Raw genomic sequence first — 12717 nt, forward strand, 5'->3', positions numbered from 1 at the left:
TCATCGTCATGAACCTGCCATCACAAGAATCATCAGATTCAGACTCAGACTCAGAATCAGAACTGCTAAGCCCATATTTGGCACGCAATGAGGCCAGAAAGGCATCAACATCATTCCAGAAAAACCCCCCACCTCCACCTCCAGAGGAGGAAGGAGGAACTGCATTCAACGGTTCAAGAACCTCCACCAATGCATAAGACGAAGGGGGCAGTTTCTGGAAACACGGTGGAGGTCCGGGGAGGATCTCCACGTCGGAATCAGACTCGTAATCGCAAATAAAAACCATGGAGATCAGGGGGTTACCTGGATTTATGAAGAAGTTGAGAGAATCCGGAAAAAGAACGCAAGAGATGGCTGAGTATTCAAAAGTCGTTTAAGATGCGTAAAAACGAAAACGTCACCAAAACCCCTACTTATAGGAGAGCCTGGACCATGGGCCCTTCCCACAAAGCCCATCCATGTCCTCATCAGAACCGCATAAAGACACTCGAGTGCGATCCAATGGAAGTCCGGAAAACAAGGTAAAATTCGGCAGAATCCAGAGATCTTGACACGTGTTAGCATTTAAGTGACCAGCGGTCAATCCCAAGGCATGATGAGTTTCGGCGGATGTTAAAGGTCGCAGAAAGTAAAATGATGAAACGTCCACTCTGGCCAATACACTGCCCAAGGCCATTAATACCCGCCACGTATTGCATCGAATCAAGGAAATACGTCATAAATCCCATTAGAAAAACCCCAAGACATTCCAGGCGAACCCGTACGCCCAACAGGGTAATCAACCGTAACAAGCCACGCCCAATATCCAGGTCAACCAAATCGACAGTTTTTCAACACCAAGGCGCCGAATCTCATAAGGACCGACCGCCATAGAAAAGACCCCGTTATCCACTAAGCTCGCCCAAGGGAACCACCAGTTAAGAGGCCAGACCAGACCCCTCGCCCAAATCGAAGGAGGCTCATATCAAAGTCTCCCAGCATACTCCTCCAGCATCCTGGCAGACTGGGGGCAACTGTTCCTATCCGGCGAACCAAATGTCATGTTTAGACGCCGAGGTGGCCCCACTTGTTGGGACCACCGAAGTTGACCCAGGAGACAACATGTCTTCCGTACTCCACCAACCTACCTGCCAGCGCAACAGACGGGTTGCAGAGGAGGCTAAGAGACAAGAAGGGCACAGTGTATGACCCAACAGGCCGCCTGACACGGGAAAAGCAGCTCCAGACAGCACCTTTGGTCGGCCACGCGTCGCACCACCAGCCAAGAGCCCAAGGTCAACTTTCACTCCTATAAATAGGAGTACCCACCAACAGGAAGTATCTTAACCTCAACTCCTAGACTCTCTAATATTATTCTTCTTGTCACTCACTCTCTACTTCATATACTGACTTGATCGTCGGAGAACCTTTTCAGGTACCTCCACCGACGGGTCCAACTCTTTGCTGCCTTCAGTCACCTTGACGACCGCTTCCTACCTCTTCATCAACATCTGACTCATCATTGTCCGTACTCTTGTGTTCTGATAAAGAACAATTTCAATGAATGTTTAAGACTAAATATATGTTATATGGTCTATTTCTAAATGGTCAAAGTTTCTATATTAAGATTAAATATCTAATGAATATTTATTGAATGTTCAAGATTTCCCTTTTTCTTTATATATACCTATCACGTTAAATCAATCTTCTCAGTCTCTCTATATATATATATATATCGCATTTGTTATAAAAAAATAATCCTTTTTTCCTATTTTTTTGTTGATTGTTTTTGGCTTTCCAACTTTTAATTTTGAATAGGATATTTATTACTTACATTTTTTTGGGTGTTTGTCAGATAAGGAAATTGGAATTGATGATATCAATGCTAGTTTTTGTGATGGCTGCATCAAAGGAATGTTTGTGCCCAAACTCACTGATCAGAGAGCCACAGGCGATGCCATTGCCCTTTTGGGTGCCCTTATCATGCCGTAATTTACCACCTTTTCCTTTTAACCCATATTAATATTGTGTTCTTCCTCCTTTTACTCATAATCCTTGAGTTAAATTCTGGAGAGGAAAAAATGGGAAGATAATATTTAGTTATGCCATATATTTTTGAGATGACTCTAAAATCTTCAATTTTCATTCATTTCACTCCAAAACTTAACTCACAAATAAAACCTAATTAAACTAGTTCAATATTAACAAATTCAAAATTTCCTTTTGATGACAAAAATGCAGCCACAACCTCTTCCTCCATTCCATTCTGCTCTTGTGCTCAGTAGAAGAACACACACTTCCGTTAGTGGCATCAATGTAAGCTACTGTATAAATAATTATGAGAAAATTTTACACAAACGTGGAGCACCAAAATGGAATGCACTAAGGACAATTAACCATAGTAGTTATTCATTAATTAACTATCTAAATGAGATATATATTATTATTAATAATATGTAATATTTATCAATGTGTTAAATTGCACTTCGCAACAGCATCACACTTCACAACCACTAGAACATCGACCACATTTTCCCTTCATTTTCTGCAGTTATAATAAACATAATGTAACAATCATCACAATTTAAAAAACTGGTATTTATGTATTATCTTCATGATTATGCAGGATGCATGTAGATACTTTGTCATAGGGAGTGAGCTTGCATTGTTTGTTGCATTTCTAATCAACGTTGCAATAATTTCTGTATCGGGCAGTGTTTGTTCAGCCAATAACCTTTCTGAAGACAATGCTGATCGTTGCAATGATCTTACCCTTAACAATGCTACATTCCTTCTCAAGGTTCTTAATTTATTTCATAATATCATTGAATATTGTCTTGTTATTAAGTTAAATTACCTAAGCATTTGTTTGCGAGTTGGGTTTCAGAGGAGATAGAAAAGGTTTTAGAGTCATCTCACAAGTATATTTCGTAACTCTGAAGCCTTCTACTTCTTTTCATTCTCCTCCAAAACTCAAATCGCAAACAGACCGTAAATATTTTGTTGGTGGAAGATCTTCTTAATTTATATTGTTGTGAAGGGTTTCTTGGACTTAAAGATGAAGAAATGGATTAGGAATTTGGTTACTAGGTGCATTGCCATAGCACCTAGCCTTATTGTTTCCATCATCGGTGGATCTTCTGGGGCTAGTCAGCTTATCGTTATTACATCGGTTTGTATCGTTACCACATCGATTTGTATACTCTAGAATTTGTCGATCTTTTCTTTTGCACATACACATGTGTTTGTATCTCCCTGAATGTGGAAGATAGATCATCTGTCCTCATTTCTGTTCCAACTTCCCGTTTCTGTATAATAAAAAAGTGTCATTGAATTAAAAAGAAAAATTCTAAAAATGCAGAATGACGTTTTTATATTACTCGGAGATAGTTGATTGAATAAGGACATGAGGACATAATCATTTTCGCACACAGGAATCAGGATCCTTGCTCTATGTGTGTGTGCTTTTACAGAGAGTTGAATTATGCACTCAGACTAATGAAAACTTTCCTGCTGCAGATGGTTCTTTCTTTTGAGTTACCATTTGCTCTAATTCCACTCGTTAAGTTTAGTGGCAGTAGTACCAAAATGGGACCTCACAAGAAATCTATGATTGTGAGTTAAGCTACACCCTCTATTTTCTAGCCACTTTAAATTTTTGTTGAAATAATGATCTATTTTTATCATACAATATACTATCCATGAACCTAGAATAAGATTAGAAATAATGTTAATTCAAAGTTGAAAGAAACATGACAAAGTTTATATGCAGATCATTGTCTTTTCATGGATCCTAGGCTTTGGAATCATTGTTATCAATGTGTACTACCTTATTACTGCTTTCATGGGTTGGATAATCCATAGTAGTCTATCAAAGATGGCAATTGTGTTCATTGGAATCATAGTGTTTCTTCTGATGACAGTTTATATTGGATCAATTCTCTACCTAATCTTCAGAAAAGATACTGTTGAGACATTTATAGAGACAGGATAACCAAGGAAGGCAAACTCTCTTAGAAAAAGGTTTCACTAATGTTGATACTCAATAAGAGCCAAGTCCTCCTTATAGAGAAGATTTCATGAGATGGGACATTGTTTGAGTTTAAATTCATTAAAAATTAAGGGGTTTTGTCTGTAAAAACAAGAATCCTTGTATTGTTTTAAGTCATCTTAACTAGCAATAAGAATCTTGTTAACTGACATTAAATTTAAATCTTAGTATTATGCACCAAGTTTTCTCAAAGTGAAATTTTTGTGACCTGTTCAGATTGTGTAAACCATTCATCATGCAAGCCATTCATGAAAATCATTGAACACTATTAAATTAACTAGTTTGTACCAACATTTTCTAAATTTGTGTTGTGAGTTGGGTGGTTCTAAGGGGTTTTATTTAAAAGATGGATTACGAACTTGATAACTAGTTGCTTTGCCATAACACCTAATCTTATTCTTTGTATCTGATTGTATATACTAGAATTTGTCATTCATGTATATACATATAGAGAGAAGGATATCAAATTATGCGTTTAGACTAATGAAAATTTTCTACAAATTTGAGCTTCCATTGCTTTAATTCCACTCCTTATGAATACATCAAGTGTGCCCCTTCTATTTATTTTCTCTCCCAAATTCAGATTTTCTTTTAAGTGAAACTGGTTTCCTATCTAAACAAAGAAAATTAGCTACAGATTCTCTGGAACTTAATTGCAGACAAACGCTGGATACATGGAAGGATCAGAAAACAGTTAATATTTGTGCCCATGATAGACCAGGCAGTGTAGACACTGGTCATTATTCATCCAGTTTAATTTTTTTTATGTAATAATCTAACTAAACAAGATTTTTGCCACTAATGATAATAAGATTTTTATGGTACCTAAAGTCCACCTGATAAAAAACTAAAGCTATTGAACATCAAATGCCACTTATTTCCTTTAAGCAACACTTTCACAGTAAACTTGCAATGAAACCAATTACTGGCTCTATAGACTGAACAACTTTCCTGCCACATCCACCTAAATTTCCTCTTCACTGCTGAAATCAATGTCCAAATAAATTTGCACCATTTAAGTTACAAAACTTACATCTACTCTCAAAATTAACCTAAACCAGAGTTAGTCCCTGACACAGGCCTCAACAATGGATGATTTGAAGTGGGCTGCACATTACTAGGGGCATTGAACAGTGCATTTGAAGAAGCTGATTGTGATTGCTGTATCATAGATAGGGGCAACCTTTGCCCCAACCCAAACATTGAAGGTCGTGGACCAAAGGACATGTGAGGATGAACTTGTTGGTTGTTGCCATACCCTGAGATGCTCGGTTGTGAGGGAGAGGCAGAGATCATTTGTTGTCGGATGTTGCCATTACTGTTAACCATGGAAGGACCAACACCTGATGTATTCATCGGAGGTGTGGCTCCCCCAGTTCCACGACGTGCTGATATAACATGGGACCGTTCCGCAGCAAACCTCTGCCTCGTCCTCTCGACTTGTTCACATTCTTTCATCAACAATGTTTCAATTTCTGCAAACTGCTTCAGCTTCAATTCCAATCTTTTCAACTGTCAATAACAACAAGCCACCAACACAAGTTATTAAACACATCAAAATACTAGTTGTGCACCTGGTTCTGAGTTTAATTCAATTGCCTATGTCAAGAACCAACTAACCTAAAAACTTAAGCTGTTAGGTTAAGTTCATGAAGGATTTTTTCTAACGCATCCTCTTACCTACATTTACTTAGTGGTTAAAGCATGGTTTATGTACAAGCCCATCCTACACTGTATTGAAACTCCACTTGCCTAATTTCATACACACACATGCACGCATGCCATTCATATAGAAATGGACAGAGGAGGAATGAATAAAGAATATTGATATTTTAGTTGAACTGTTAAGCCAATTGGAATTGAAACTCATATACCTGATGATTAACGATATTAGCACACAGCCTCTGAATTTCTCGTTGTTCATGATCAGCGAACAATTTGGCTTTTGTTGCTGCAGCAGAGAGGCCGGCTTTAGCTGCCTCTTTAACTTTCTCCAAAGGAAGCGGTATTGTCCCAAACTTATCCTCTGAAATCAAAAGAAGCACTTCTCAGGAAACTTACATACTGGATGGAGTGGGGTGGGGGTTTATTGGAAGGTTGGGGCAAGGAAAAAAGCAGCACCCATAACTAACCATTATGATCAGTTAAAATTGCCATTTCTCCGCGAGGGCCACCATCTTTACTATGTGTGCTTTCCAAATTTGCCCTACACAGGTTTAAAGAAAAATATTAAATGTATACAAAATTAACAAACTAGCAACCAAATAGAGGAGGAAAAACACTACAGTAAATGAGGAGGAAGAACACTACAGTAAATGAGGAGGAAGAACACTACAGTAAATGTTTTTTTCATAATAGAATATAGTTTAATAGAAAAAAGAAAAGAAATATAGGAGTACAAAATCATAGTGAAGGGGCTGTTCCCAAGATTTCAACTCCTGACCACCATCCAGGTCACAAGGCAGGCAAACTTACCATTGCGTTGAAGGTCACCTTAGGAAGATATGTAACAAAAAAAGACAATGAAACAGACAAAGAGGAAACACTTCATCTAAGAAAACTACACATGCCATGACAGTCACACACCTATTACCATGTACCGGTGCTTCCATCTGCGTTGTGCTCCCAGAATTATCCACGGACAATACTCCTAATGCTGCATGCGCACAAGAAGCAGCTACTCTTGGTCCAACCGCAGAGGCTAAAAACGCAACCTTTAGAATGCACCCACCAAAACCAGATGAAATAAGAATCTCAGCAAAATTAATCCACTCCAGAATATAAAAGACAATTTAGTTTGCCATGAGACTCTGATACCGTATCTAGATACAGTCTCATAGTCAATGCATCATTCTTTTTATGCTTTTGTTAGACAAAGTATGGTTACCAATAAGTTGTGGTACTTCAAAGAGATGCAATGCAACTTGAAGTTTTTAAAATTAATGAACTTTAATAAATAATTTAAGGACAAAATGTTAGGTTCCTACTGATAACACATGCTAATCATACTTATAAACATGCCAAGTGCATCTCTTATCAGACTTAAGCATACCATTAGCAGTTACCTACCAGAGCCATAACAGGATTTCCAGAATTTGCAAAGGGAAGCCTGCTGCCAGAGTTGCTGCTTTGATGGAAAGGTCCTGCGAGAATATGGCTATGAAATCAAAATCATGTTACAATAAGTAGGTTTAAAAGTATAAGACAGACCTTCGGAATCCCCATTTAAGCAACGATGCAATCTTCCACTATCATCTCTATTCGTCACATTAGATGAAGACATGCTTGGAACATTGATATTTTCCAATTTTCCATCTTCCATGGGTAGACGGAGAAATTGAAGAATGCATTGTGCTTTTGACTTGGTACCAACATGCTCAGCAATTTCATTCCAATTCTCATTGTAAATCTCCACTGCTTCAAGCAGCAGCAAAGTTTCTTGATCACTCCAACTATCCCCATCTAGCTCACTATAATCCCTTGTTGAATCCACCCTTATAAAATCAAGACTTGAATGACCAATGACAAATCTCCCATCATGAAAGCAATCAGTGCAGAGTAAAATATCAACCTGTAACATGAGATGTTAATTACAATTTACATGTGATGAAAAAGGTATTCAAAGTAATTCTAAAGCCTGCTTTTTAGACAAGAGTCATAGTAGAAGGCCCATAGTTAACAATCATTTAGTAATATCCATAAAGTAAAGGAACAATTAACTTCAGTTTTACATAAAGTAAAGCAACACTTAACATTATAATGCAACCACCTTCTTAAGCAATAATCTTTTTGGGGATTTTGATGAACAATGGGTGTGCCCTTTTCTCAATATACACATGTTTTTAAAGGTTTTGGATAGAAAAAATGAAACTTCGATTTTGCGGCAATTTGGTGCATTTGGTTGGAGCAAAATGTCCACATTTTCAAGAGTGCCCCCTCCCCCCTTAAAATTGTTATTGATAGAACTATGCTAATGGGCTCTCTTTGGTGCTCAACTCATGTTTACTTGTGGGACATTCATCATAGTATGCAAAGAAATCGGACTGTTTTCATTACATGTTTGAGACCTTTTGGCTCAATTTTAGATACTTTATACCTACGACTTATGTCGAATAAAAAAAACTGACCTTATACTCTTATTTATATAAATATTTGAGGTCAAGCATTAGTGTAGTAAACTAATACCAGCCAAGCTTAATAACATTCCTAACAAAACAGGGTTCCTATAATAATAGGAATATTATTACTAATACTCCCTCAAGCTGACTTAGCTGGTAAGCATCAAATTTGTGAACATACTTAACACAGAGAATAACTTGAAAGATATGGTGGTAACAGAAAGTCAGAAACTACATATTGTTAAAAGGCACTACAAGAACACAGCAACTTGATGCAGGAACAGGGCCAATCAAAATTAAACGGTACCAAACCAGGATAAGCAGAGCCGAAATGGGAAAAAAGTCAGTAACTTGTGTGAATAAGCTAACCTAAGGCAAACAGAGAGAAAAAGAATAGAACCAAACAGGAGTGCAAGCACCACAACCCACACATGAATAAGGACTGACAAACATGAAATAGAACAAATAGGGGAAGCTCATTGCCGATGAGTGGCTGAAATGGGTAATCAATGCTGTGGACTGGCTGAATTTGGAGCTGCAAAGAAAGGTGGGGATGCATCACCACATACCAGCGTGTAGAACTTCTAGTATCCAGTGAGAGAGGTGTGTGGAAGCACATTTTGAGACGTTTTTGGCAACCAAGCATCTAAACTTAGCAAATTGGATCCCTCTGAATCCAATAGGAGGGCCAGTTCGCCAACGGGAGGCTGGGAAATAGAGAACTGGGGAACCGTAGTAAAGACAAAAGATTAGAACGAACAATCAGAGAAGAACCCACACACAGCAGGAAGGACACGTACGGAAAAGAACCCACATGGTGCTGAAAGAAAACAACACTTTACATTCTAGTGTCCAGAAAAGTAAGCACAGACAGAAGAAGATAAATCAAAAGAAAAACAGAGGACACCAAACTAAGAAGTTCCATATTTTGAGAACTCTTCAAAAGCAGAAAACAAAGGATAGGTTACAGTGAATGGTCCTTCTGACATGGAGTTGAAATTATCGGGAAAAGATAGGAGGGGGAGAGGAGAGATAATATTATTGAGGTGATGATATAAGATGTCGAATACAAAAACAATAACCTAATACTCTTTAATGACTTTTTATAATATACTGGTTCAAGTACAAGCCAAACCTAATAGCACTACTAACATATTATGGCTCCTAAAAGAATGAGAATCCCATATCAAAAATCCCAATATTCTAACAACTCCTTATGGTGCATCGGTCCTATCACACAAAAAAATAGTTTACATCAGTGCTTTTTACTGTAAATTAGTGAATAAAATTTCACATACTACAAACACAACAATCTCAAAACATAGACAGCAGCAATTCAGTAACTGTTCACTGACTACTTAAGGATTGCTTCCATAATACTTGGCAGGCATGATAAACCCACAGTCCAACACTCAGATTCAAGATGAAGTAACATATAATCAGCATAATATTTCACTCTCACTCTAAATTACATCCTGACAATACAGTACTTGATGCACCCTAAAATGACAAGCCAAACCTCACTTGTTTTAGTTTTTTGTTTAATTGTTTTACCTTTTGCTTTGTTTGTACTTTGTGTATATGGACCCTGAGTAAAGGGAGAGAATATTTAGTAGACCAGTTGTAACACCATTTCCAGAAATAGTCAAATAGTAATTCTTTGTCTTGCATTTGTAACCCTTTTTAATGTTATTTTAATTAACCTGTTTTAAAAGCAGAGGAGTAGGCTGCTATATATAGAAATGGTGTATTAGACTTGGTGCAGCTAATAATCTTTAAAGGAGGTATATGTTCAGCAACTATATGCAATAAAGGTTCAATATCTTATGGTAGCACACCATACTAATGGACAGTCATATGGAGTCAGTAACTGAAGTACTTTATGCATCTTTATGCCCAGCATGTTATACACACACACACGTACACACACACACACATATATATATATATATGACAACAGCAATGGACAGCTACAATACGATTGATATAATTATAACATTACTACTTTTAAAATCATAATAAGTCATCGTACCTCTTTTTGTGACTGGTAGTATACAACAGGAAGAGGACGAGAACAATAATTGCAATGATTTTCAGATAGGTGCTCTCTTATTTTGTCATCGAGGTCAGAGACATCAGGATTCTGAGTTGTCAGTGATGAATAAATTTCGTCTGCTCTGAGCTTACACTTAGGCTTGTCAAATTTGATCAAACTATCAATGGATTTTAAAGTATCTGATGGCAAACGGACCTCTCCATTTGTGTCCTCCATCAGGCAGGACATATCATTCCAAGTCTCATGACAAGGCACCCGAGAACAGTAATTGATAATTCCCCAATGATCAAGGAACCTGCAAATTCTTGTTAAATCTTCATTATCAACCCCAACTAACAATCCCTGGCAACCCGAGACCGTAATCCTTTTCTCTGGGTCCTCCATGTATAGTGCAACAATGTAGTTCCTACACTCCATGTACTTCTCTGGAGTATGATCTGGTGATTTTCCAGAAAAGAAATGTGGCACTGCTTGTCTCTCTAGTCGATGCACTGACACTGGTGAAAACCAATCTGCTCATATACATCCGAAAATCAACATTAATTCAAAGTGTTCAACTTGCAAAGCTTCAAAAGGAAATCTTAAAAACCTCAAAATACGACTCCCAACCTATCCCTACCAACCTCCAAAAAGTAAATGAAAAAGTAAGCTTTCCTAAAAACTATGTAACTGAACTTAAATAAGCTTTCCTAAAACTATGTAAATGACCTTTTAAATTCATCCTCACATAAAATGGCAACAATATTCAAAGAACATACATAAAACTAAACATTCAAACTTCACATATTTGGTACATGAATCATGCAATCATCATTTGAAAGCCTGTAAATTAAGACCTGAATGCATGGGAACTACAAGCACCCTATTCCCAAAGCGTTTCACAATGCCACGGCCTTCCAAAATCGCTGGCGTAGTAATGACAAAGCTCGAATTACTGCCATCACCACCACGCTCCTGATCCAAGGCGGCACTATCAGCGGGAACAGTAGACAGCGCCTGAAGCTGACCATGGGACACATTCTCAAGCACCGGAGCATTCCTGAGCTGACGGTGATTGTTGTCCCCGAACTCGATAGCTCGCTCCAGAGCAATGATTGCGGCAACGGAGGAGTGAGGGCGGTTGACAGAGCGCTTGACAACGACAGGGAATTGCGAAATCTGGACGGCGTGATCGGAGAGGACCTCCATCTCATGGTGTGATTGGGGATTGGTAGCGGATTGAGGGTTAGGGTGGTGAAATTGGTCCTCAGAGTCGTCATCATGGTCCTCATCGGCGGTGGCATTGCGATTCTCCTCTTCGTCATCGTCATTGTCTTCGTGGTGGTGGTGGTGCTTCTGTTGCCGCCGGCCGATTTGCGATTCTCTCTTGCGCTTCCTCCACCTGCTTCGGTTTTCTGCAAAATAAAAAAAGAGTCAAAAAAAATTGATAAATAAAATTGAGAATAGGTTTGTAAAATTAGAAGGCATTGTAGCAAAAGAGTAAGGGAAAGTGAGGGTTTTAGAGAGAGAAAGAAAACCTGAAGGAGAAGGTGACATGGCAACGAGAGAGAGAGAGAGAGGTTTTAGGGGGAGAGAGAGAGAGTGGGAAAATTTTGGATTATGGGGTCGTTGAGTGGCGCAAAGGGTATGGGATTGTTGAGAGAAAATAATTTGAGTTTTGGAGAATCGATCTTTCTCTTTCTCTTTCTCTCTCTAGCTTTCAGCTTTATTTGTGAGGCAAAGCTGGTTTGAGATTTGGGGTTTGTTTGGGGGAAAGTTTACCCATCCTTCACGGGTAACAAGAATCAGAATGGGGTTGTACTAGAGGTGAATGCTAGGTTATTCTATTATGTTTTTAAATAAGAAGAAGGGGAGAAAACGAAAAAAATGTAAATGTTTGATTAAGAATAGGGTAGTTTATGGACCTACGAACAATAATGATGTTTGTAAGAGGAAAAAGTAGATTATATTCTTATTTTATGGGGAGTTGTAATAAATCATAAAATAATGTATGAGATCAAATAAGAATGAAGTTGATTTGCTGATGGATATGTTTTTACTTCCATTTTGAAATGGATTAATCATACTTGTGGGAAATTTAAATGAGTTATTTTTTTAATTATGTAACTTTTTTTAATTATTATACCTTCACTTAATTATTACCTATTGCAAATTGGAGTTGGGTTTATACTTATTTGAACTCGGATTTTCATACTGAATACAATGGGCTAAAAAAGATTACCACTTGTACTACTTTTGAGTTTCCGATAATACGAACTGAATCCAACTCATTCGAAACTTGTATCTAACTCATTCAAAACTTGTATCTTATAATTTAAATGTACTTATTTATCTTTTGTGTTATGCATATGTTATTTAGAAAATTCTATAATTTGAAATTTAATATATAAATTTGGTTTGGGTTGGATATCACCTATATCAAACCAACCTTGAATCCAAATTTTCAAATCAAGTAAAACTTGAATTCAAATTCAGTCGTAGTGGGTTTTTCTTATTAAATTATGGTAAATAAA

General features: G+C 37.6%; 1 protein-coding gene and 1 pseudogene across 1 annotated transcript; one reads left to right on the forward strand and one right to left on the reverse strand.

The window, feature by feature from the left end:
• The window catches only part of LOC109326398, a 16026-nt pseudogene extending 12000 nt beyond the window's left edge, over nt 1-4026 (forward strand).
• On the reverse strand, nt 4832-11984 carry LOC109326620 (SWI/SNF complex subunit SWI3C-like). Its single transcript, XM_019559335.1, has 9 exons — nt 11722-11984; nt 11041-11598; nt 10181-10716; nt 7241-7601; nt 7100-7173; nt 6617-6744; nt 6163-6236; nt 5905-6056; nt 4832-5542 (listed from the first exon to the last, which is right to left on the reverse strand). The coding sequence occupies exons 1-9, from the start codon at nt 11738-11740 to the stop codon at nt 5078-5080; spliced, it is 2367 nt and encodes a 788-aa protein (XP_019414880.1). The 5' UTR covers nt 11741-11984; the 3' UTR covers nt 4832-5077.

Source organism: Lupinus angustifolius, chromosome LG14 (genome assembly GCF_001865875.1).
Source record: "Lupinus angustifolius cultivar Tanjil chromosome LG14, LupAngTanjil_v1.0, whole genome shotgun sequence".
NCBI lineage: Eukaryota > Viridiplantae > Streptophyta > Magnoliopsida > Fabales > Fabaceae > Lupinus > Lupinus angustifolius.